At 37.7% G+C, this 25,019-nt stretch overlaps 1 protein-coding gene across 1 annotated transcript in view; it reads right to left on the reverse strand.

Moving 5' to 3' along the window:
• Window positions 1-25,019, reverse strand: part of MYO16 (myosin XVI) — a 450,985-nt gene that overhangs the window by 384,671 nt on the left and 41,295 nt on the right. The window contains exons 2-3 of the mRNA XM_046664745.1: window positions 24,358-24,428; window positions 12,316-12,459 (exon numbers count right to left, since the gene is read on the reverse strand). Of these exons, the coding sequence (XP_046520701.1) occupies window positions 12,316-12,459; window positions 24,358-24,428 (215 nt within the window). The remainder of the gene's footprint in view (window positions 1-12,315; window positions 12,460-24,357; window positions 24,429-25,019) is intronic.

Raw genomic sequence — 25,019 nt, forward strand, 5'->3', positions numbered from 1 at the left:
ATTCTCAGTCATCATGCTCTCTCCACTCTCTCCAATCATCCACACTGGTCTCCTCTCAGACCTGCTCCTTCCCATCAAGGAGTCTTTATACAAGCTGTTCAACTATCTGGAATGTTCCTTCCTCCTCCTCCTCCTGATTAACAAACCCAGCTCATCCTTCAGATCTCACCTTGGTGATCAGCTCCTCAGGGAATGCTTCCCAAACCTTCTGTCTATCACATACCTTCATTTCCTCCTCCTGGACAAAGCGTGTAACTCTTCTTTCACTTCGGGTGTATTCCATAAATAACAATCTCTCAGGTAGCAATTTCATGGTATTTCTCACCATTCAAGATACTACTGATTTGCATGCTAATCCCTCTTCCTCTGGGATTCTGCAATAGCCACTCAGCCAAAAGAACCCACACAGGGTCCACAATTCACCACTTTTAATTGCAAGCCTTATTCATGCTGTCACCATCACAGAGGACATTGGTCCACTCATCAATATCAAAAAGTTTAATTTCTACCTGTGCCAATAGTCAAAACTGGGTTGTTCCAGGTTCAGTTGGAATCTTTTGACAGATTGACTTACTCCGGTATTTAAAATTTTTAGCCCTGTCTCTATGGACATGAGACTCACTCCATCCCTTACTACTTTAGAATTTCATCTTTTCATCTAACCCTGTGTATCTCTCATTTAAGTGTGCTTTATCCTCACTTCAAGTTCTCAATAGAGAGGCCCCCTCTTTTATTTATTTTATACCCAATCTAGTGCCACCTATGTAGAAGGTGCTTTCCAAATTAAATACGGTTGCATTACAGCCGTGTTGTATAATGACTTACATGCTGTGATAGGCATATGGGGGAGATATTTCATCATTCCCAGCTATCTTGAGTTATAACGGTCGAAGCAAGGTCAGAGGGGGGAAATGGAGCATAGCAGAAACGCTACATGGTTTTTCTCCTTTAGTAAATACTTCCAGATGTATTTGACCCTACAGTAGAAGCTCACGTCCTATGTTAAATTACTGTAGGGTACAATGGCATAGCCTCTCTCAGCTAGGGCTCTAACTTGACTATTTTTTCAATTCTTCCAAGGGTTGCATTACCAGGAACATTCTAGAGGAATGGGCCGGTCATTTTATATGACAAGTTTCTTACAGCAGAGCATTATATCTTAATTCTTTTGCTGAAATCTAATTGGCAAATAGTTAGAAAAACCTCTCAATTGACTGCATCTAGTTGAGAAAGAGCCATATTTGTTGATATCCATATAAATCCTCAGAGCTTTATTTGAATTTATTCCGTTTCACTCATGGAGGAAATAAAAGTGATAATTATATTCTACGGTAAAAAGAAATCTCTTAAATCACAACTACTCATTATTTTTCAGTGTGAAAAACTGGAAACAGCTTAAGTTACCCCAAAGTATTATAGCACCTAAACGATGGAACACTATTGCAGCCGCTAAACACATGTTTGGGCAAAATATTTAAAAACATGGAAAAATTTCTGAAGGTTAAAAGACCTAATATGAATCCAAGTTTTAGGTGTGTGTTACATACACACCCCCTCCCCCACAGACAAGAACTAGGAGGACATGTATTAAAATGTTAACATTGATTTTCTCGGACCAGTGGGATTGTAGATGGCATTTTCTTCTGGTTTTTCTGTATTTTCCAATGATTCTAAAATAAATATGAATTGTCTGTGTAATTAGAAAGAGAAAACATCTTACTAAAATAACATTTAGAAATTAAATCTAAATGCTTTACAATATTAACATAAATTATTAAATTTTAAAAATTGTCTTAAATATAGATTTAAAAGGTTATTTAGCATGAAAGAACACTTTTGAAGGGGAAATATAATTTACAAAAAATGGAAGATAAACAAATGAACAGGGTAAACCTGAAAAAGTTTTCCTTAGGTCTTGGGCACAGATGGTAGAGATGTGTGTTTTCCCAACTTATTAAGCCCAGGAAAAACCTAACATGCCCGTGTTTCTATTGGACGCCCATGAAAAGTATATAATGTACGCATTTCTCTGTTCTTCAAAGAATTTTCTATAAAATTATAGAAATGCCATGAAGCACACCTTTTTGAGTTTATGCTTTTGTATTTAAAGAGTATTTTTTTCCTCCTATCAGAATATAAGTCAAAAAGGAAAATCTTAATCACCAATAGAAGTCCTTGAAAATGTTTATTAATGACACAGTGTGTCACAAGAAATCAAGTTAATGCTATGTGCAAGCACAGGTCTTTCATCTTCCTGCATTAACAATTTATACTGCACAAAGGAGTGAAATCATGGAACCCCCGGGCCAACAGAAATCATGCTCAAAACAAGACAAATTTATTTTCAGTGATTGTGAATATAGTGTTTTTTGCCATAAATATAACACAGAAGTAATTGAAGTACTTCCAAATGTGTTAGGATTCTGACATTAACAGCCATGATTGAGTAAATTTCTGCATATTTAATATATCTTTACAGAAAAGACCATTTTCAATTTTTGTCTATAGCATGGATACTGAGCACACTGATATGGCATTGGCCATGGTGTACTTCACTCAATCACTTAAGTGAAAATATGTTGACAATCATGACAAAAGTGCCAAAACCACCAAACAAACAGAATTGAAGAATACAGAACTGAAAAATCAAGGCAGTCTTTAAAAATTACTTTAATTTTTTCCAGTTAAATAAACTTCCACAACAGTTGAAAAAACACCAATCATGAATACTACCAGAATACTTGATTTTTTAAAGGATATATACCTTGAATTTTACTTCACTTAGAAGCGAAAAATCACTGACTAGAAAGACACATCTATTCTAATGTAAAAAGTGTTACTTTGTTCTTAATAGTTATGTTAAAATTAAGATAAAGTGATATATTTTTTTCTTCAGAAAAAAACTGGTAGTAAAGTGTCAGGTGGTACCGAGTTAGTATCAGCTGATAAAATAAATACATAAACCTTTGAATATTGTTTTCATCTATTTTTGAAGGCTTTGCACTATGGTCAACAGGATTCATCTATTTATATATCCAACAAGATGACAGTCGGCATTTCCTCTACATCATTATGCAGACGAGCCCTCTGGCTCTGAGTTCTGCTCCATGCCTACTATCAAAACTTTCTACTTGTTTTAACTCTTTGTGATATAGTAGGAACTTGAAGGTATTCAAGCCTGAAGACTTCAATTTTCTCAGTGAATTTGAAGGCGATATCAAGTGCTGAGAAGCAGATTAAATATTGTGCGTGTGGTCATTTACATAAAAGGTTGATAATGAGGCCAAGATCTTCTGCCACAGTTTTATTGGCAAATCAGACTTACCCTGAACCATTTGGCTCTATGACTCATTTTCTGGAGAAGACTATAACCTTCTGAAATAGCAGAGCACCCAGTGACCTAATATTTAACAAATGCAAGTCATGGGCAGGGTAATTTATAACTAAACAATATCAAATTTTGTATACTAGTATTTAAGCTGGGACTAGTCTAAAGAACTAATGAGTGAAGTTTTGGAACGACTTAATTTTGATCTATTACCTTAAGCCACCTAACACAAAGTAATATCATTTACTATTTTGAAATATCTATCATTTACTATTTTGAAATATCATTTACTATTTCAGTCATGACAGAATTGCTGTCTTCCAGAAGTTGCCTACAGCACCCATTAAAATGATCTAGTTTCACATCACCCATTAGACACAGTCCACGACACACTCCATCCAACAGCCAGAGCAATGACTAACACCAGACGTTCAAACACAAAAGGCCAAGGATCAAGAAAACACTCACTGCCGTTTCCAGTACTCATCCCGTTGTTATTGAAGTGAAACAATGATAAAGGTATTGCTGAGCCTCCCTTAGTTAATAACTCTCCACGGGGTAATATTTCCTCCTACACTTTCTAATTTCAAGGAGTGAAAATATCTTAAAAAAGATCTTCCAGTAATACATCATAGTAATAACTTAGCAATTTGCTATTGCCTGTCACCCCTTTAAAAAACAACAATAAACAAGTAAATGCCATTTTATCCTTCAGTTATGTAATACTCATTTCTTGAAATTATGTATAATAAATACCCTTTATAGCAAAATATATCAAACGGTTCTAGGACATGGGAAGTCTCAAGTCATATCCTCTCCAAAATTTTCAACAGGGAAAAAAAAGACGTCTGAGATGATGAGTTAAGAACATAGGTAATCATCTTCCCCAAGACAAGCATCATACAGTATTTTACTCTATCAAATTATTTTCCTTTCAAAATAATAAAGACTGAAATAAAAGTAATTTGTTTCTTACGGTTCAAAATGCAGTGGACTGTTAAAATGTGCAGATTTGTCACAGCTTTAGAACTGCTAACAGGACAGAGTAGCTTAGCAACTGTGGCCACATTGGAAAATTGAACGTGAAAATTCGGATCTAGCATGCTGCAGAGAAATGCAAACCTTCAATCCAAAGTCACATCAGAGATGAAAACTGAGCAATGCTATTTAGAGACTATCCCCTACGAAATCACATGGGACAAAATAGCAAAGAAAAATCTATTGTTCCTCTCTCAGCAAGCAAGTAATTGAGCAGATTCTGAGTGTATTTTCCAAACACTTACTCAAGGCATAGATGCATTGATACAACATGCCAGAAATATATGTACACGAACATGGTGAAACAAAGATTTTCAAGAGAATAAAACGTGACATGGTCTGAGTTAATCACTTTTCAGCCTCTGTGATTTATTCTTGAATAACAGAAAAGCTTCTTAAAATCTGGGAAGTAGCAAATTACCTTGGAATTATTTTAAAAAAATACAAAAAATTTGCATTATATATCATTGGTGTTTGAATATGCCACAAATTAGAAAGCATTTTAAAAACTGGATAATGTAGAATGTAAAATAAAAAATTTATCTATGTGAGATGCTCAAATAATCAATAAAATAAGGTAAGTGAAAGAAAATTCTCAGTGGACAAACTGTATAATTATAATGTATACAATATATAATTATATATTAAATATAAAAAACTATAATACATTAAAATATTATTTTATTGGCAGGCAAAACATTTAGATTTGGGGATTCTACTCTACTACATAGCCTCTCTTATATTAAATTTCTTTATATAAAAATTATTACATATTAACCATATTGCTTGTGTCCTAGAAATGCTCTGCAGACCCAGTGAGATATTTGTGAAACTTCCAGGAAAATGCGAAGCTCTATTCAACTATAAGATGGAAATTGTGAAAATAATGAGAACTTTTTGTGTCTAAATTTTGAAAACATCTTGTAGAAATCTATCATTTTTGACCCATCCCAATTCCTAAAATATATGGGTTTAGATGATTGCTATTTCATATCCATAACCTAAAAAATGTCAATTGTTTTGCTTAGTAATAAATATGGATGATGCTCATTATTCACAGATTCCATATTTGCAAATTTGCCTATGTGCTAAAATTTATTTGCAATCCCAAAGTCAACAGCCGTGGTACTCTGATGTTCATTCGTGTGTATATGCAGAGTGGTGAAAAACTCACCCAACACGCACGTTCGCAGCTGAGGTCCAACAAGTCTTCTTGCTTAGCTCTCATAGTGTAAACAAATGTCCTTATTCCATCTATTTAGAGCCACATTTTTGCATGTTTGAGCTTTTCGTTGGTGATTTCCCTGTTTACAATGGTCCCCTGGTGTCATGCAGAGGTGCTGTCTAGTGTTTCTAAGTGCAAGAAGGCTACAACAAGCCTTAATAGAAAATACATGTGTTGGAGAAGCTTTGTTCAGGCATGAGTTATAGTCCTATTGGCCATGAGTTTGATGTTTATGAATCAACAATATATTAAAGAAGATGTCTTTAAGCAGAAGCACACACAAAACAAAGATTGTACAGATCTGTTGATGAAAATGTTGTGACTGGAGGCTTGTAGGAACCTAACCGTGTACGTCCCCTAGGAGCTATTGTTCAATATTCACTAATTCAGTGTTTGTTGTGACCTTACAGAACATAGTTACCACGAATAATGAGAATCACCTGTATGTGTAATATTTCTTAAATCTTGCCTCCACCACTATCATCCAGCCTTTAGCAGACAGACTAGCCTCTCTGTGCAACAGTCACCTCACCTGTAAAGAGCAGAAAAAGCTAGCACATACAAATTAGGATTTTGTGTGGACTGAGTGAATTAGTAATTGTAAAGCACATAGAAAAATGCCTGACACATAGGGAGAGCTGTATAAAAGCTAATTATTAGTATCTTCCAGAGTTTTGTAGATCATCTGACAAAAGTACTGACAACATTCACAGTAGCTACGCCTCCTCCAAAACATAGAACATTTGTGTTTCAATTAAAATTCCACTGTTCAAATGCTGTTCAGTATATGGTGGCAACACACACACACGGACACACACACACACACACACACACACATCCCTACTTAACAAAAACTCAACAGTAAATAATCTGAAAAATCAATGGAAAAATTTTTTTTTAAAAGATTGGCACCTGAGCTAACAACTGTTGCCAATCTTCTTTATTTTTTCTGCTTTTTCTCCCCAAGTACCCCCAGTACATAGTTGTATATTTTAGTTGTGGGTCCCTCTAGTTGTGGCATGCGGGATGCTGCCTCAGCGTGGCTCGTCGAGTGGTGCCAGGTCCGTGCCCAGGACCCAAACCAGCAAAACCCTGGGCTGCTGAAGCGGAGCACGCAAACTCAACCACTCGGCCATGGGGCCGGCCCTGAAACTTTTTATAAATAGATTTCCTGAAGGACTTGAAAAATGTGATTCAAATATATTTTTTCTGCCATTTTTAAACCCAACCCCATGTCTTTCACCTACTCTAGCAAACACAAATTCCAACCCTCTGGTTCTCAGGCCATAAAAGGGGAAGTCATCCATGACTTCTGTCCTTTCTCTCAAGCCCAAATCCAACCCCACACCAAATACTGACAACTCAACCTTCACAACATCCAGATGTCAGCCCCTTCCCTTCCCGCCACCTCCACCTTGTCTAGCCTGGGTGGTGGCAACAGCATCCTGTGAATGTTCCCTGTACTGCCCCTCCCCCTTGCCTATTTGCAACCAGCAGCCAGGGTGATCTCCTTAAACAAGTCACCTTAAAGAAGTCAGACAATGTCACTTCTCCACTCAAAGCCCTCCAAAGGCTCCCCTGATCACCTGGGGTGAAAGTAGATGCTCCTGTCCTTGCAATGGGCTTTATTAGATCCATTGCCTCTCTGACTTCACGTCCTGCCCTGCCCGCATCCCCTCCAGGGAGCTGCACTGGCCTCCTTCCTGTTCCTCAAGCACAGGACACTGCCACACTGCTTTGCACTTGCTGTCCCCTCCGTCTTAACACTCTCTACTCCTTTCTTCTTGTCCCCTTCAATAATTCTCTTTAGTTGACCCACTATCTATTTTACTCATTAACGTATTTGTTTTTTCCTGCTTCTCCCCAGGAGAATGTGAGCTCCAAGAGGCAGAGATTTTTGCTTCTTTTGTTCACTGCTGACCCTCTTAGTCCAGATCAGAAGGCACTGAAACATTTATGGAATGAACGAATGTGCAGTCTCTCTTGCTCATCAATAAGCTTTGGAAAATGGAAGAACTATTGTACATGCAGCTCTAAGCCGAGTACCACGGCTTTTAATTCTGGAAGTAAAATAAATTTCTCTTTTGAGATTGTTGGTAGGAACATATTTCTATAGTAATTACAATTTTTATAACAATATATTTCATCAACATTTATTTAAAAGTAAGTTATTTCTGTGGTTGGATGGTGGATTGGCTATAACAGTGGTAATGAAGCTAAGACCTGCTTAATCCATTGGTCAGACTTCTCAGTGGTACGCTTAGATTGCTTGCTTTTGCTCATTTTTGCCATTACCCTAGAATATGAAATGTCTTTTTATTCACTGTGTAGCACTTAGGACATAGTAGTCACTCAATAAACATTTCCTGAATGAATTAAAAGAAAAGGTAGTTTCCCTGAAGGCAGGACTTCTGTTAAAAATATTTGGTAATCAATATATATTAGTTAAATTGATGAAGATAAGGATCAATAAATGAAGGTCACTGAATAACAGTAACTAACATATACATCACTTTGTATATGAGGTTGGATTATTCCATTATGTGAGAAAAAGGGAACTGTAGAACCATGAAAATGTTAGTAATTTGAAAATTAGAGATTTAACTCTATGTTCATACATGAAATAACATCAATTTCTATTTCTCAGTTCTTCCTGGTAAAGAAACGCAATGTCATCAGACACTGAGACCATCTGTGTGCTGAAGTGGCACTTCTTCTAAGCAAAAGTATAGAATGAGTAGGATGAGGAATTCTAGAATCTGTAAAAGATGAATGTGACTATAAGACAGTATTTATTAGTTACAAAATGAGTTAATAGTAGTGATACTAAATTCAGGCTGACTTCCAAAAATGTGCCTGCCCTTCTTTCACTCAATTGCTTATTTATGTAATCACTGAGTACACATTGCGCGTCTATAAAGTCCTGGCACCATTTTAACAAATAGTCATGTATGTACCAGCCAGCCACTTCTGCGACTTGCCGGAAGCTAATTATTAAGTATATGCCTAATTTGGTCCTCCCTGATGAACACCACTGATGTTTGCTAGATAAACAATTATTGAATATAAACCAAATTGTTCCAGGCAGAAGAGATGTTTACTATAAAGGCAACTGGCCATTACTACAATTGAGTTATTGCCATGGGAACAAATAAGAGTTAGAGAAATTGTATGAGGATGAAAACAAAGGGAAAAGTAAATCATTATTTAAATAAGTACAATATATCTGAGGTGAAAGATCAAGAAACACAGGTAATGTGCTGATGATGCCAGCAGCAAGTGGGGAAAAATATCAAAGAATGGGGGATAAAATGAAAGCACAAAAAAAGTGTAGAGAACTCACTTCATCATAATAGAGCTCTCATCAAGTCTGAAAACGACATGAGGCTGTCCCCAGTCAGTACCATAATTTAGAACTACTTCAGTTGTTATTCTTTTTCTAAGCATTTGTTTTTGGGAACGGGACTGGTGCCAGTGCTCACTGATTTCCTTTGGAAGACGCTGTTTAACCTCAACAGGAATTAGGCTCACTCATATTCCTCAGTTATGCAAAGAGTCACTGGGAAGACCCAATTAATTTATGACTAAATATGTAACTTATTTCTACAGTGAGAATGTACCTTGTGAATTGCCATCCAAGGCACTGTTCCTGTAGCCTGCCCTAATCCCAGCTCTAGGTATAAACATGATTCATTCTTGTCCTTAGGGTGGTCCAAGTGGTTTGCTACTTCTAGTTCATCAATATTATCTCTGATATTTATGCTGTGATAACAGTCTCTATATGCTGAAGGGGAGTCACTTGATGCAGTCATAGCTACTGCACCTTGAAACCACTACCCTGCCATGTGCTGAGCTCTTCTCTGGGTGACATGTCCCTTCAATATTCAATTTTAAGTGTCATATGGGATGCCTAGATCAGGACTCAGTGCAGCCTCTATAAAGAAGTAGATCCTCCTGCCTTGTTCCATCAGAAATAGGAAACTGAGACATTCTAGGATGAAGGAAAGAAATCACGGCCTGCAGTGGAACTAAGAGCTGACAAACCCTGTCTGAACTCAGGAAGTTGAAGTCCTCATCCAGCAATTTGCATTGAGGAAATGGAAGAAGGATTTTAAAATTTCAAGCACAGCCACATGAATATTGGTTCCTGAGAATAAATATGGCCATTTTGCATACAGGAAACAAAAATAGAGAGCCTATTTTGGCAAAGCCAACTCTAGTGGTCTAATGGTTAATATTCGGTGCTGTCACCACCACGGCCAAGGTTGTTTCCTGGTCAGGGAACCACACCACCCCTCTGTAGGTTGTCATCCTGTGGTGGCTACATGTTGCTGTGATGCTGAATGCTATGCCACCAGGATTTCAAACACCAGCAGGGTCAGCCATGGTAGGCAGGTTTCAGCGAAGCTTCCAGACTAAGACAAACTAGGAAGAAGGACCTGGCCACCCGCTTTCAAAATAATTGGCCATGAAACCCCTGTGAATAGCAGTGGAGCATCGTCTGATACAGCACGAGAAGGTGAGAGGGTGGCATGAAAAGACCAGGCAGGGTTCCGCTCCCTGTACACAGGGTCACTAGGAGTGGCAATCCACACGATGGCACTAAAACAACAAATTTTGGCAATGGCTCTGTGTGATTAATCACAATTGGTTGGAGAAAATAAATGGAGATTGGCCTTGAATAGTTCAGTAACTTTACTGAATCCTCAACCAATATTCAGGAAAAAAAATCAGAACATAGGAAAACCACAAAAGCTATGAATCCAACTTTTCTATCCTATTCTCACTTAATTAAAGCAGCAACTTCACCCACGTCATCCAGGTGTTGAACTATCATATCAGCCAAGTACTACGGACCAAGCCCTTTCTTGAATAATCCAGCCTGGTGTTCTATGAGTTCTGAGAATTCTAAAGACTTCAAAGTTGATGATTTTACAGTATCACTCAAAGGTCATTCAGTTTCCTTCTGTGATGTGTTTCATATTTTCTTTTAATATTAAGCAAATCCCATAGCCGTTATGCTGAATTGTCAGTTTAGTTCCTCTTCAGCTCGATTTCTATAAAATGAATATTTTTTCTTATAAACGAGTTAAGTAACTTTTCGTGTCTTTTCCTATGGAGTATTAGCCCTCCAAACGTTTCTATATCAAGCTAAATAAACTTTATTTCCTTTGTCTTTCCTTATTAATTTAATACAGCAACCATCTTCCAGAATTTGAGAGAAACACATTTCCAGTGACATGAATTTCTACTGTAAATATAAATGTGTACATATTCTTGAGAGACAAATTAGAGAAAATTAGATCAAATTAAACCTCTTATGAAATTAAGGAAGTCTCAATTTACAGTCTTGCATCCTAAAATGCTTCCATTTATGATTTTAAAAAGAGGGAAGAGGGCAGTACAGTGGGGTTCATTCCATCCCCTAAAAAGATATGCTCGAGTCCTAACCCCTAATATCTACGAATAATCTTATATGAAAATAAGGTCTTTGCAGATCAAGGTAAGATGAGTCATAATGCATTAAGATAGGCCCTAAATCCAATGACTAGTGTCTTTATAAAAGAAAACAGAGGACTACTTGGACACAGAGACTCAGGGGAGAAGGTCATGTGATGACAGAGGCAGAGACTGGAGTGGCACTCCTATAACCAAGAAACATCAAGGATGGCAGGGGGTCCCGAGAAGGTGGGGAAGCCAAGGAAGGATTCTTCCATAGGACCACCAGAGAGTCATCCTCTGCCAATGCCTCGATTTCAGAATTCTGCCTCTATAACTGTGAGATAACGAATTTGTCTTGTACTCAGCCTTAAAGTACATGGTAATTTGTTATGGCAGGCACAGGACACTAAGACAGGCAGCAGGGCCCATGGAGAAAAGACAGACCTTGTACAATGATCTTGGGTTCAAATCTATAGTTTGTTTTTTGGCCTATGGCAAATTGCTTAACATCTTTGAGCACCAGTTTGCTTGCATGTAAAATCGTGAGGTCTTATGTGAAATAGTGTATGTGAAAACACAGGCACATACTAGAGCATCATTAAGGAACTGGATTATTTTTATTAATAAAGAAAAAAAGCAAATCTTTCATTCTTACTCTTATGTTCCAGTATGTTTTCTAAAAAATCCTGCATAATTTCTTAAAATCTTTGTTAGAAATAACCTCACCAGAAAAGAAAATCCCAATTCCAAAATAATTAAAATACAGTGTGAAGCGCAACATGAGGGTCTAAGCTATAACCGAAAACAAGAGCACAAATAACTCCAATGACTTTCATATTTAAAGTTTTCATTTTCATGCACACAATTCTGTAGACATTTCTTTACCAGATGTAAACAAGAGAAGGAGATTCAGTATAAGCCATATCTCCTCATGATTGCACACTTAGTTGACTAAAAATTAAGAGAATGAACTGAAAGAAACAACAATTATCTAACCAATTTAGTTAGGACTGACTTGCAGAGTATTGAGGTTTACAATTTCTAAGAAAAAGGCAAGAGGAGTAGAGCTTGGTATGACATCTACAGAATTTGTTTTATGAACTATGTGACCCACAACCTCAGTCTCTCATTATCTTGTAATTCCAGGCGCATAAGTGATGACATATATACACACTTTTTTTAACCAAAGCATTACATATTGTGAAATATCATTAATTAAATATGTAGCCTTTTATATGCCATGAAATCTTCAAATGGTAGTAAACTGAGTTGTTTTACTTACTAATACAAGCAGCAGGACAATGTCAGGGTTATCACACGCACAAGCAATGTGCATTGGTGTCCAAAAGTCTTCATCCTGGTGGTTGACATTGACCCCTCTGTCAATCAAGATCTCTGCAATGAAGGCATTATCATACCGAGCACACTGGAAAAAAAAAACAAAGGAAATAAATTATTATAACAAACTAGGATAAAGTTTTCCAAATGTCCATGGATAGAAAACTTCAATGGCAATTTTGGAAGTTGAGAGGCAGAGCTAAACTAGGAAAGGATGCATTCATGTTCTCCAACTAGCCTACAAGTAAAGGGTCATATGGAAGAGTCTTCTTCATTTATTCTTGAACCATTTACCAGGATTACCTTTCTAAAGTACAGATTTGATCCTATGATGCTATAGCTTTAAAACATGCATAGTTTGTCATTGACAAAAGAATAAAGTTTCATGATTTTATTGCATCAAACAGACGAGACCCTTCACAGTCTCTCCAAATTCTTCCATCATCATTCTCATATGTAGCCTTCATACTGGTTGCATAAAACAACGAGGCCTTCCACAACATGCCATCTTGTCAAAGTTAACTGTTGTGATTAAAGAATCTGCTAACACAAGTTTTAATGATTGCATAACATATTTTGTAGATATTTCATAATCTACAAAACCAGACTCTCCAGGAACTTATTTTGTTTTAATTTTTTATTTACTATTTATAGTTAAAACTCATAAAAATAGTATACGTATAAGTCAGAACTGGTTACACAGGTGTATGATTTACACAGTTGTGCTTAGATGGGTCTTGCACTTGGTTTAATGCTCTGCTGTTGCTATCTTGAGTTTTTAATTTTTTGAAGCGTCCTACATATTCATTTTGCCCTGGGCCTTACAAATTTTCCAGTCCTTGTATAAGTCTTTTTAACATTTATATCTATAGGATACATTAATGTTAAATGCAATTAGTAAAATTAGTGAAAAATAAATAAATAAATAAATAAAGACCTATTATAGGTCAAATGCCTATCAGTGAAATTTCTGGGTTGAAAAATGTATGCTTTTTATAGGATTTGGATACGTAGAACAGATTTCCCTCTCAAAAAGAAGCACCAAAGAATACTACCACCAGAACTACTGCCATATCAATTTATTTATCCACCTACTCATTGGATAGCATAATTAAAAACAAATCATTGGAGGACTTCCACTTTTGAGTAACAGGGATCAGATTTACATTCTTGCCTGAATCAACTGAAACAAAAACAAAAACACACAAACAGAATATGACCTCTGTGAGGTGGGGAAAAAACAAGCAGCCCGCTCCAGCTTACTGCCTTCAGGGAGTTCCCAAGCTGCAGCTCAGAAAGGAGAACCCCACCCAAACAAGGCCATTCAAGAGGAGACTGAACTGGAGCTCTAGAGAAACCAAGCTGGGTAGAATGCACAGGGTGGAGCGGCAGAGAGAACAGAGCTGCAGAGAGAGAATTCAAAGATCTGCAGAAGGTCTCCCTCAAGTACTCAGCTGAGTCATGATTGGCACATACATTCTAGGAAACCACGTAAGTTCAGTGAAAGAACCCCCTGAAAAAGAAGAGAACTCAGAGCTCATAAATTGCCAGAAATAGTGCCAAGTCCCCCTAGTCAGATTTAGAAAGCTCATAATTGATGGGGCATTGGGTAGAGCACCAGACATGGTTTGCTTCAATGGTGGGGAAATATTAGCCCTAAACTAGACTCTGCTCTGTTGCCACCTAAAAAATATTAAATTCAAGTTCTGAAAGGATCAAACTGTTTCCAAATAACTGCCCTCAAAATAGAGCTCAAGATTATGTATAGAACTATGAAAATATTCAGTACCCAACAAGGCAAAATTTACTATGTCTAACATCCAAGAAAAAATTACTAGACACACAAAAAATCAGAAAAATAGTAACCTCAATGAAGAGAAAAAGTTATCAATAGAAACCAACTCAGAAGTGATACACCTGTTAAAATCTGGGTGTTAAAATTGTTATTGTAACTATATTTTCATGTGTTCAAAGAGATGGGGGAACTGTTAAACATGGTAAGCAGAAACACGGAAGGGCTCAAATTTAACTTCTGGAGATGAGACCTACAGTGGCTGAGATGAAAAATATGCTACTGGATTGGATTAACAACAGACCAGATATTGTAGAAGACAAGATCAGTGAACTTGAAGACAGTGATATAAATTACATAAAATGAAACAGAGAGAAAAATGACTTTAAATAAATGAACAGAGCGTCAGTGAAGTGCAGGAACACTTCAGACAGACTGATAACCAAACAGATGATAGCACAGAAAGGGGAACCACATGAATAAATGTATGTTTTCTTATTCATTTAATTATCTTTAAAATTAGTAACTAGAAGACAATACAATTTTAAAAATTAGGCAAAAGATTTGACCTGATACTTCACCAAAAAAAAAAGATGTATGAATTGTGGCTCGCAATCACAATATAGTCATTGAAGGAGATTCATATCTTTCTCCATTACCTGATAGTCTCATGAATGTACAATAAATACAATGCAAAATCATGGTGTGAGTTCCATATGGAGGAACATGTGAGCAGGCTTTAGTGTCAGGATGCAAAGAAGCATTTAGGCAATGGCTAACATGAAATTTGAGGGATTAGTTTCAGTTTTGAACTAAAATCTTTGTGTATCTGATGTTCCACATCAGTGCAATAATAACAAAGGGTCACTACCATTGGGGCCTGAGGACATGGACTGTGACCCCACCCACAGTCCTTGGGTATAATGACTGATAAGGTAAGAACCAGAGTATCAAAGCTCAATAAATCTGTTTTAGAATTTGTGGCCTGGATCTAATTTGTTTTAGGAAATTCATATGCAAGTAATTCCTATTCCACTCTCTTTATCTTTTTGATAGCTCACTGCATAATCAGCAAGGATGTGACCTCCCCTTCTGTGCCTGTCAAGATATCCTCAACCTGCGCCTCAGGAATCCACATTTACAATTCAAAGATACTAGGGTTTGCCTTTTCAGTGTCTTTTACCAAACAAGAATTAATTAGATACAATGCTGAAAGTGATATCAGTCCCTCTCAAGTGATGTAAGTTTTAGATTCACATTTCAGAGGGTTATGAATAATAATTTGACAGCAATAAATACCTTCTAATCACACTTGTCTGAAAAGATTACGATGGCTGAACATTCCTGTTACAATATTCTTACAATATCATTGTTAGATAGTAAACCTAATTTTCCCAGGAAGTATTTGCTTCAAGATGGCAAATCTGTCTCCCAATTCAAATTGTTCTTTACCACTTTAGCCAATTTCTGGTGACAGTTTATAGTACCATAAAAATGGCTGAACTCCCACCTTGTCACCCTCAACAGAACTCTGACCCCACCAGTTATCTCCGCCCGGAGCTTAGAGCCAAGTCTCCCAGCTCTTCCTGTCACCATTGTTTACCTCTCAAAGGGCCAAGCAGGACGAGCTACATAATTTGTGGGAGCCAGTACAAAATGAAAACATGGGGCCTCTTATTAAAAAAATTATTAAGAATTTCAAGATGGTGACAGCAGAGCATGAAGCCAAGCATGGGCCCTTCTAAGTACAAGGCCCTGTGTGACTGCACGGGCCACATGCCCACGAAGCCTTCCCTGAACCACCAAGCCACTTACTCCACCCGTCTTCAGGGTTTCCTCATGTCCACACATTACTATTCCTTCTACTGAACCTCTGGAACCCAATCCATTTCAGATAAACTCTCCTCATCTGGAAATGTCCAGAGAACCTAAATGGAAATCTCTCTCTCTGGAAACACCATCTCTCCTGCAGCCCTCTCCAGTGTAGGTAACAAATTCTCCCATAGGGTCCTGAAAAGGTATGAGCATTTTCTGAGTTTGTTGTTGATTCTTCTAGAGTCACTGCATATTCACCTTAACGTCCTTTTTTCTAAGATTCACCCTACCTTATGTACTACTCTCTTCTCCCAACCTGGTCACTCTCCTCTTTCATCAAAGGCTTAGGGACCATGATCACAGTCTTTGCTCCAATCCTAGCAGTCAACAGATGAGGCATCATCAACATTGGGGTTACTCACCCTACATGAGAGCTTAAAATGTCTTCCTTGCAGTACTCCAGTAACCTTAGCCTCCAGTTTCCTTTAGTCACCCACTCCTGTTGGCTCACCATCACCAAGATTAGCTCCACTCTGAAATACTAAATTCTAATATCCCAACCTATGACCAAAATGTTCCATTCTGCCTTCTTAAAACATACTTAGAGAGCAACATGACGAATAGCTCCTTCCTAAAAGATGTTCACGGAAGTGACTAGGATTAGAAAGTGACAACTGACACTTCAAACACTAATTCAGCAGTTCACAGCTCCTCTGGCCATGCATTCTTTCACTCATTTTTCATTGTTCTTAAACAAAGGTAATATTTCTCAATGTACAAACTCAATACCATGTGTATTATTGATTCAGCTGAAAAGACTCTGAAAACCATAGAAACTAGACAACAAAGACAATTTTAAACTTAGAATGTGTTGTCTTTTCCCTATGTCTTGTTATAAGAGGTATTTTATGTTTTTTTAGTTCTTCTCTTTGGCTAATGAGTATGCCCTGAACAATACAGAAATCTCTCTCAGAAAATCAAAACTTGATATGAACATTAAGTTCACACATCAAATTTCATGGTTCATACATGAAAGTTATTTTTTGCCAGTTTTCTTTTTAAACTAGGGTCAGATCTGTACCACGAGTTTTCTCAATATCTATATATGTTCAGTGCAAATTCCCTTTCCTCTTCTCTGTACTGATTACAAAGCATTAGGGCAGAGGAGACCAGCAAGGAGTTACCAGAACAGCATCCAGTTTGATCCGGATATCATTTATTGAATGGCTATCATGTGCCAAGCACAGTTCTACTAATAAACCACCCAAAAAAGATCTCTGAATTCTCTGGGAGCTGTGGGGAGGGGAAGTAATATGATTTGTACAGTCCATTTGGATTAGCCATCATCCATTTTCTTGTCCCATGTTTACAGGTTCTCAGTGGTTAAAAAAACTTGTCTACAATCAGAGACAGACAGACAGAGAGACAGAGAGACAGAAACAGAGAGAGATAGACACAGAGAAAGAGAGACAAAGAAGGAGAGAGAGAGATTTATATCAGTAGCAGAATGATTTTGAATTTGTTGCAATTTCCAAAATTTCTGACATTACTCAGGAACTTCCATATGGTCCTTTGTTTTCAATGCCAGTCCCACAGGCCATCGTTTTCAGCCGGTGCTTGGATCCGTGCAAAATCACTCCCACTTCTCTGTCACTATATCACATGGAAGGATCATATTCATTACAGTGTCATCTTGAACATATTCCTTACCATTTTTGCTTTTCATGTATCTTCTCTCTGGTAAATATTTATACTCCAGATTACCTCACTGTAGATAAACTCCCAGAATACTCTGAGGTGAATTACAGTTATTATTTCCTGCATTATAGTTATAATGACCTGCATTCCAAACAGCCATAGCTTCCAGCCAACTGAACGAGACTCTCATTATGAAACAGGTCCTTACTAACGGGATTCAGATGTACCACCGATGCACATCCAGAAATTTTAAACTCCTAATACGACTGTTATCCTTTTAAGTAAATGTAAATTCTGCTCCTTCAGCTGCAGGGCTGGTTTGCTTCATTGTGAATTGCCAAAATTTTATTAGGCAACACTATATTCCAGGCACTGTACTTGGTAATGTATATGTAAAGTTGAACGACAAAGTAACTACCCTTGAGAAGAAGACAGTACAGTGGAATGAGACTGAGGGCATAGAGAGCACTCTATGGTGTCACAGTAGAGGGTACTTAACAGCCTGATAAGAATCGGACAGTTAAGGATGGGAACACAGGAGCTGAGTCTTAAAGGCCTGGGGGGGCAGGCATTGAGATTCATGATCCATTAATTAATTAAGTATTCACTGAGGACCTACCATGTGGCCAGTGCCGCGCCAAGCCAGAGGGTTGGTATTGTGAACTGGATATCATCTCTAAACCAACGCCTAAAATCAATGGGGCGATGCAGTCATAAGAGAGCTAAGATGGAGGAATGCAGTGAGCTGTGGGGCCATCTCAGAGAAGGACCCCAAAGTAGGAAACAGCATGAATAATACCGAGGAGGGATGAAAATAGCCATTTGTGGAATTACATATAATCTGGCATGCCTAGGGAGTCCAATAAATGATTAGAGCTGCTTAAGGAAGATCTTTCTGAGTAGGTGAGTTTCACATTTCCCTAAGGGAGAAATTTCCTGGATAAGACATTCCACTTACCCTAGAAAAGATTCAGTACCAGTGGTTTCTTCAATGCTGGTTGATTGAAAGTCTTCTTGGAGGGGCACACAGTTCTAAATCTATGAAAAATTCCTCACCTACATGCCTTCCCCCTATAAGAAAGGGTTCTGACTCTTTATAAATTGAGTTCCATTGATGTAGACATAAACAAAATCTCACTGGTAACTTCACTAGGGAATTTTTTTTATATTTGCATATATTGTGAAATGATCATCACAATAAGTCTAGTCAACATCCATCGCCACACGCAGCAACAAATTTTTTTCCTGTGATGAGAACTTTTTTTTAAAAGATTTTATTTTTCCTTTTTTCTCCCCAAAGCCCCCAGTACATAGTTGTATATTTTTACTTGTGGCATGTGGGATGCTGCCTCAGCATGGCTTGATGAGCAGTGCCATGTCCGCACTCAGCATCCGAACCGGCGAAACCCTGGGCCGCCGCATCAGAGCGCTCCAGCTTAACCACTCAGCCACGGGGCTGGCCCCCTAAGGAATTTTTTGTAATTGATGTTGAATGAACCAGTTAGTTCTGTGTGGTATATTTACTCAAAAATGGAAAACCCACTCCTTTCAATTTCTGGTGGCTTTCCAAGGATCTCCATTTGCTCTTCTGTTGCCTTTTTACCCTCTAAGTCATGCACATGAGTAGCCATAGTAAAAATACACCCAGAGCTGGATACTACAGGAATGAGTTAAACTCCTCGACTTGGACTTTCCAGTTACAGATGCCATGATTCTCATAGACCAAAGAGATACTAGATTTTCAAAAGTAAAACCTAGTCAAGAATTTGAATATTAAGTCCCATCCTTGGAAAAATTTAAAGAGGCCATTGTTTACAGTCCATGGCAACACTGTTTTGTGTTTTCCAGCACTTTGCAGCATCCTCCAATCTCTCACCGTCAGACATCAGAATGGTCCAGCTTTCTCTCTCACTGACATCATCCTTTCACTTCCACCTTGCCCCTTCATTTGCCTCTCTGCTTCCTATTGCACCATCTGGGATGGGTGTTCCCACTCCAAGTCGTCCAAACACTCCCAAGGAACAGCCCCTGGAGAGGACATGTCATCTTCTTCTATGATTAATTTACTCCTGCAGCCTCTGCCGTTTCTCTTCTGGGAAAGCAAAGAAGGTGGCGTTACATGGTGGATGCCCAGACCCTCTGGCTTGGTGGGCAGGGCAAAGCCTGGGCAACTCCCACACATGGAGGATTTTCGTTCTTTAATACCTAGAGAGTTTTAAAAATAAGCTATTTCCTTAAAGATTTTCTCCAGAGTCCTAAAATTCTGCCTCTTTTCAAAGTATAATATTTTCTGCTTGATTTTAAAGATCTTAAGCTTTTGAACCACTGCTACTGTATAACTTGCTAATTATCTCTGCTTCTTAGAGCTGCTGAGACTTCAGAGAGACTCAGAGTGAAGCCCAAAGAGAAGCCCAGCTCAGAGCACCAGATTTTCTTGTAAGAGTAAGAAGGTGATTAAAACATTCCGAATTTAAGCTTCTAATGAAAACATAATCCTAACTCTTTTTGCATTAATTTCTTTTATTATATGAAACATACATGCTTATTATTTAAAATGTTCAAGGAAATGTAAAAGAAAAAAGTAGAAATTGAAAATTCTTGTCCCCTTCCCCCAACCTGAGTCACTGTCAAAAATTTCTTGTCTAGTCTTCAAGATTTTCTCTGCTATTGAAAAAGATGCTTTCTCCTTCCATCCCTCTCTCTCTCCCTCTCTCTCTCTCAGATTGTACTCTATGTACTATTCTCTACCCTGCTTTTGATATTTACCAATATGTCTTGGACATATTTGCAGACTTTTTGTAGCTTAATATTTTTAACAGCTACATGGAATTACACCGCTTAAATGCCCGTCTTTATGTTAAAATTAGAATTCACCAGGTAAAAGAAGAAGTATTTCCTATTTCTATGGTATTCTACTTAATTTTCACTATGGCCTGCTGCTGTCATAGCACAGAATCAAAAGAATTTGCATTTCATACTCCATTCAAGAGGGTTTTGTTACCATCAGGAGATCCTCCCCAAAAGCTCATTTATTAGAGGATGTAACATAAAACCCAGACAGCATTTTAGCAAAGCCCGTGGGATTCTGTTTTCAACTCCATAAATATCATAGTTCTTTCAAAGAGTTCAATCGGAGTTGTTGTCTATATTGCCCTCATGAGACTAAATTCTTGGCATGCAGATACAGTTATTTGTTGTCATTATTTCCCCTCTGTCTCTCACAGTACCTGACACCTGCCATATGTTTGATGCATGAACTATTTAATGAAGGGTAGGTAAACAGGCAAATTTAGACATATTTGTTGAAAATTTATTAAAAAGATTATAAAACTAAAGATTTATTTTGAAGAAAAATATTAAAACCTGTTTCTCAAATATCTACCTGTAACACCGTGGGAATTATTAATTTCCAACACAGAATTTCTTGTGGCACTTCTAAGAGAAATGTCCTAAAGAAATCTACACTTAAAGTCAGGTACTCAACGAATAATAATCAAGTTCAATAAACAAAACTCTGGGAAACCTCAACAATTTCCACAGCTTATTCCTGATGCCCCACACAAACATATGCTGCCTTTTTTCAAAGACATTAATCCGAGAATATATAATTAGAGCTTTTGTGCTGATAAAGCATCAGCTTCATAACACAGCCTGCTCAAAACGTGGGGCGAACAGTCAGCTACTCACACTTGACATGTTAGATGGCTAAATTGCCTTTTTCAGTACCTAAGGCATTTTGAAACCCTGTAATTTTGTCTCTCTGGCAACCTGCAATTTTTCATTTGTTTTTATTTACTCAGTAAACCCAGGAAAAGGAGACAGCACTGAGCCCATAACCCTTCAGCCTTCACCAGGTTTTCTTACGCGTATTCCAGATCCATCTTCCCCTGCTTCTTACTCTCACAACCTATGTCTACCGGTATAAAAACACGATATATTTGCATTGGATGCAGAATTAATAAAGTGTTTCCCATCTACCTTATCACTTTAATTTTCTCATTTCTTTTTTTCTTCTGATCTTACCATTTCTGAATCTTTATACTCTGTTACCTGGGCCTAAAATAGCTAACTTCTCATTAACCAAAGAGATCCTTTATCCTTAGAGCCATTTATTCATTCATTCATTTATGATGTATTGAATATTTACTATGAATCACATGCTAAGAATGTAAAAGTATCTAAGACAGTCACTGTTTTTGAAAATTCAGTCTAGCAGGGAGAAAAGGCACAAAATCCATTAATCATAATCCATCATGACAAGATCTATAGCAGAAGCAAGGATCACATGTTATGAAAACTTGGATAAAACACTAATTAAAACTGATCAGGAGGGTTAGGAAAGGCTTCAGAACTGATCTCTGAAGGTGGGGAGTGGTCTGGTTATTATCTTCTTTCACTATCACCTGGTCATCCATCTTCCAGCTCTGCTCTAATCAGGAGTTTATTTTTCTATCTCCTTCAGAAAACTAAACTCTGTATGGACACAGAATGTGTCTGCCTCTTTGCGCCCCTAATATCTATCACGGCATCAGATATTAACTGATTAAGTAATTAATGCATTAACTTACCCACTCAAATAATCTACTCCACATCTGCTAAGTGCCAGGCACTCCCCTAAGAATTGCAGATATAATGGTGACATATTTGGTAGATGTAATATGAAGAAGTGGCAGTCTTTCTCTCTCTTTGTATATATCTCTGTCAAACACACATACATAGTAATAACACATCCCCCACAATATCAACAATGAATTGACATGATTTGTTCACAGAAAAAGTCTGTCTTCCACTAGTCAAATTGGAATGACAACGTGTTTTCTGAAAACTTAAATGAACACCTTGTAGGTATCACTGGGGAACATACTGTGGAAAGAATATAGTATTTACAGTCAGAGGCAGAATTCAAGCTCTAGTGCCATCTAGTACAATGTGAACCCACTATGCAAATTGTTTAACCCTTCTATTTCTCAGTTTCTTAACTGGTAAAGTGACATAGGCCTATTCCGAACCCCACAGAGCTATCGTGAATGTAAAAAAGAAGTTAATTTATATGAATCATATAATTTATATAAAATCGCATCATAAATAACATACTGTAATGCATATATTGATCAATAGCTAACCTATCAAAGGCACATTATAGCTTAAAAGTTATTTTCATATCTATTTGATCATCACAGCGTATACTTTGATATAGTGTTCATCGCAGTATCTGTTTTGAGTACAATGGTCCAGATAATATCCCCATGTCACAGATGGAAGAATGAGCCTCTGTGAGCTTAAATGTCTGTCCAAACTTCCTGAGAGGAGTAAGCATACATGAAGTCACACATGAGGAGAAAGGACAGAAAGCAGTTGGCATGTGCTCTGTTTCTCTCCTGTCATCTTCTGACTGGGGACAGGGAGGGAGAGGCAGACACTCCCAAGAAAGAAGCCAGGGGCCCTGGCATGGTCCCCTCGGGACCACGCTGATTACTGGACCTCCTGGTAAAGAGACCAGTGATACTGGCTGAGAGGAGAATCTATCTATGGAAGGCTGTCGGCAGTTCGTCTGGGATTGCTTATCATCATCAAACCTAGGAGCTAGGGACATGAGGCCTGGCTCCTTGAAGATATCATGTAAACCATGTAATGATCTGAGTGTAAAACAGAGAGGTTTTATAACCAAAACACTCCAGAGAAGGAAAAGGTAGTCTAGAAATCTTTCTTTCCATCTCAAGTAACGCCGGTGAGAAAGGCTTACATTCTTCCCCAGAGTCTCCTATCAATAGTCGGATTCGGAGTAGTTTTTCTGTTCTGCTGAGCACATAATACGACTCAGCGTCATACAACCATAAAATTAAGTCAGAATCTCCACGGCAGGGTTGGGAGGCAGGTGCGGGTATTTTATAGCTTCCAGGTGATTCCAGCATGTGGTCAAGGCTGAGAAGCTGTGCCAGGTCAGGGAGCTTCTGTCTGACTGATGCACGGCCTCTAACTGCACGTTCACTGGAACATGAAGGAATGCAGCATTTTTTCAATTTTGGTAGACAAGTCTGAATTAGGGTTTTTGTTATGTTAATAATGGTATTTTTCAAAACCAAGGCTTAATCTTTAAGTTAGTCTTAAAGGTCACTAAGTCGAATCATTGTTGACTTCCCTTTTACTTAATTTTTGCCTTTAACTGAACCAGCAAAAATTTCTTGCACTTGAACCTAATAAAATTTTTCTTTATTTGTTTATGTGGTTATTTTGTTTATTTACTCAATCATTCCTTGCTTTGTTTCCAAAAGAATAGGTAAGTTTTATTCACATTTATATGAGCCATGAGTGAGGCCACAGAGTATAGTAAAAGTTCATTGGAACAATAAAACCCACTTGTTGAAGTAAAATAAAGATGATTGTTTGGGACTTTATAATTCACACAATATTAACTTGCTTATTTGTTGAATACTATTCATTTTCAAAAGCCTCTTCTTTAGGGTAGAGATTCTAATGCCATTTGCTAGAGATTATTTACAAACTAGAATGCAAATAATTAATAAATATTAGTTTATCATTATCCAAGTCTGTTAATTTGAGACACGCCATTTTTCTGATCATCTGTCAGATGTACATTTTGCTACTGAGTTTTGATGCCATAATTGAATCTCTGTCTCCTTGGTGTTACCCCAGGCTTGCGCCGGTTATCACTGATCTTACCAGATGGAGCAGGGACCCTCCTGAGGAAACGGGAGTGTGTGGGTCAGCCCCCTCCTTCAGGAGTCGAAGCGCTGAAAGAGTGAAAGAGGAGAAGGCAGTTAGGGCACATCCTTCTTCCACACCCTGAGCTACAAGTTGTAGCATTTCATTAACGCCTAAAATGCCAACAGCCGTGAAAGCTGAAGAAGATGCATCAATCGCCGTCCGACCTTATTTCACCTATCTGTAGTTGGCGGTGTTTCTCTTCACATTGAAACTCATTCCTTGGTTTGTCAATATAATTACCTATTAGCCATGCAAATTATTTGGAGAGGGGAACACATTCTTATAGTTTATTGTTTCAAAGTGCCTAGTTTATACATCCTTTACAGGACAAAATCAATAAACAAATAGAAATTACTTCTCTAGGCTCATGTGGGCATTAGTTCACTTGATTTTTGTTTTTTAAATTTGTTACGACCTATTGGCTTAAAACAATAAAAGTTTACACTTTGCACATTAAACTTCCACTCATGCAGTTACCCCTTGGCAGTGCTTACACTTCACAAAGCACTGTGAGACAAAGCCATTTATATCTAAATTAGCAATGTCAAATAGATCAAAATGTATGCCAATTATGAGAATAAATGCACAGTTGGAAGGTGACCTACGTTTCCATTAGA

Source organism: Equus quagga, chromosome 6 (assembly GCF_021613505.1).
Source record: "Equus quagga isolate Etosha38 chromosome 6, UCLA_HA_Equagga_1.0, whole genome shotgun sequence".
In the NCBI taxonomy this organism is placed as follows: Eukaryota; Metazoa; Chordata; class Mammalia; order Perissodactyla; family Equidae; genus Equus; species Equus quagga.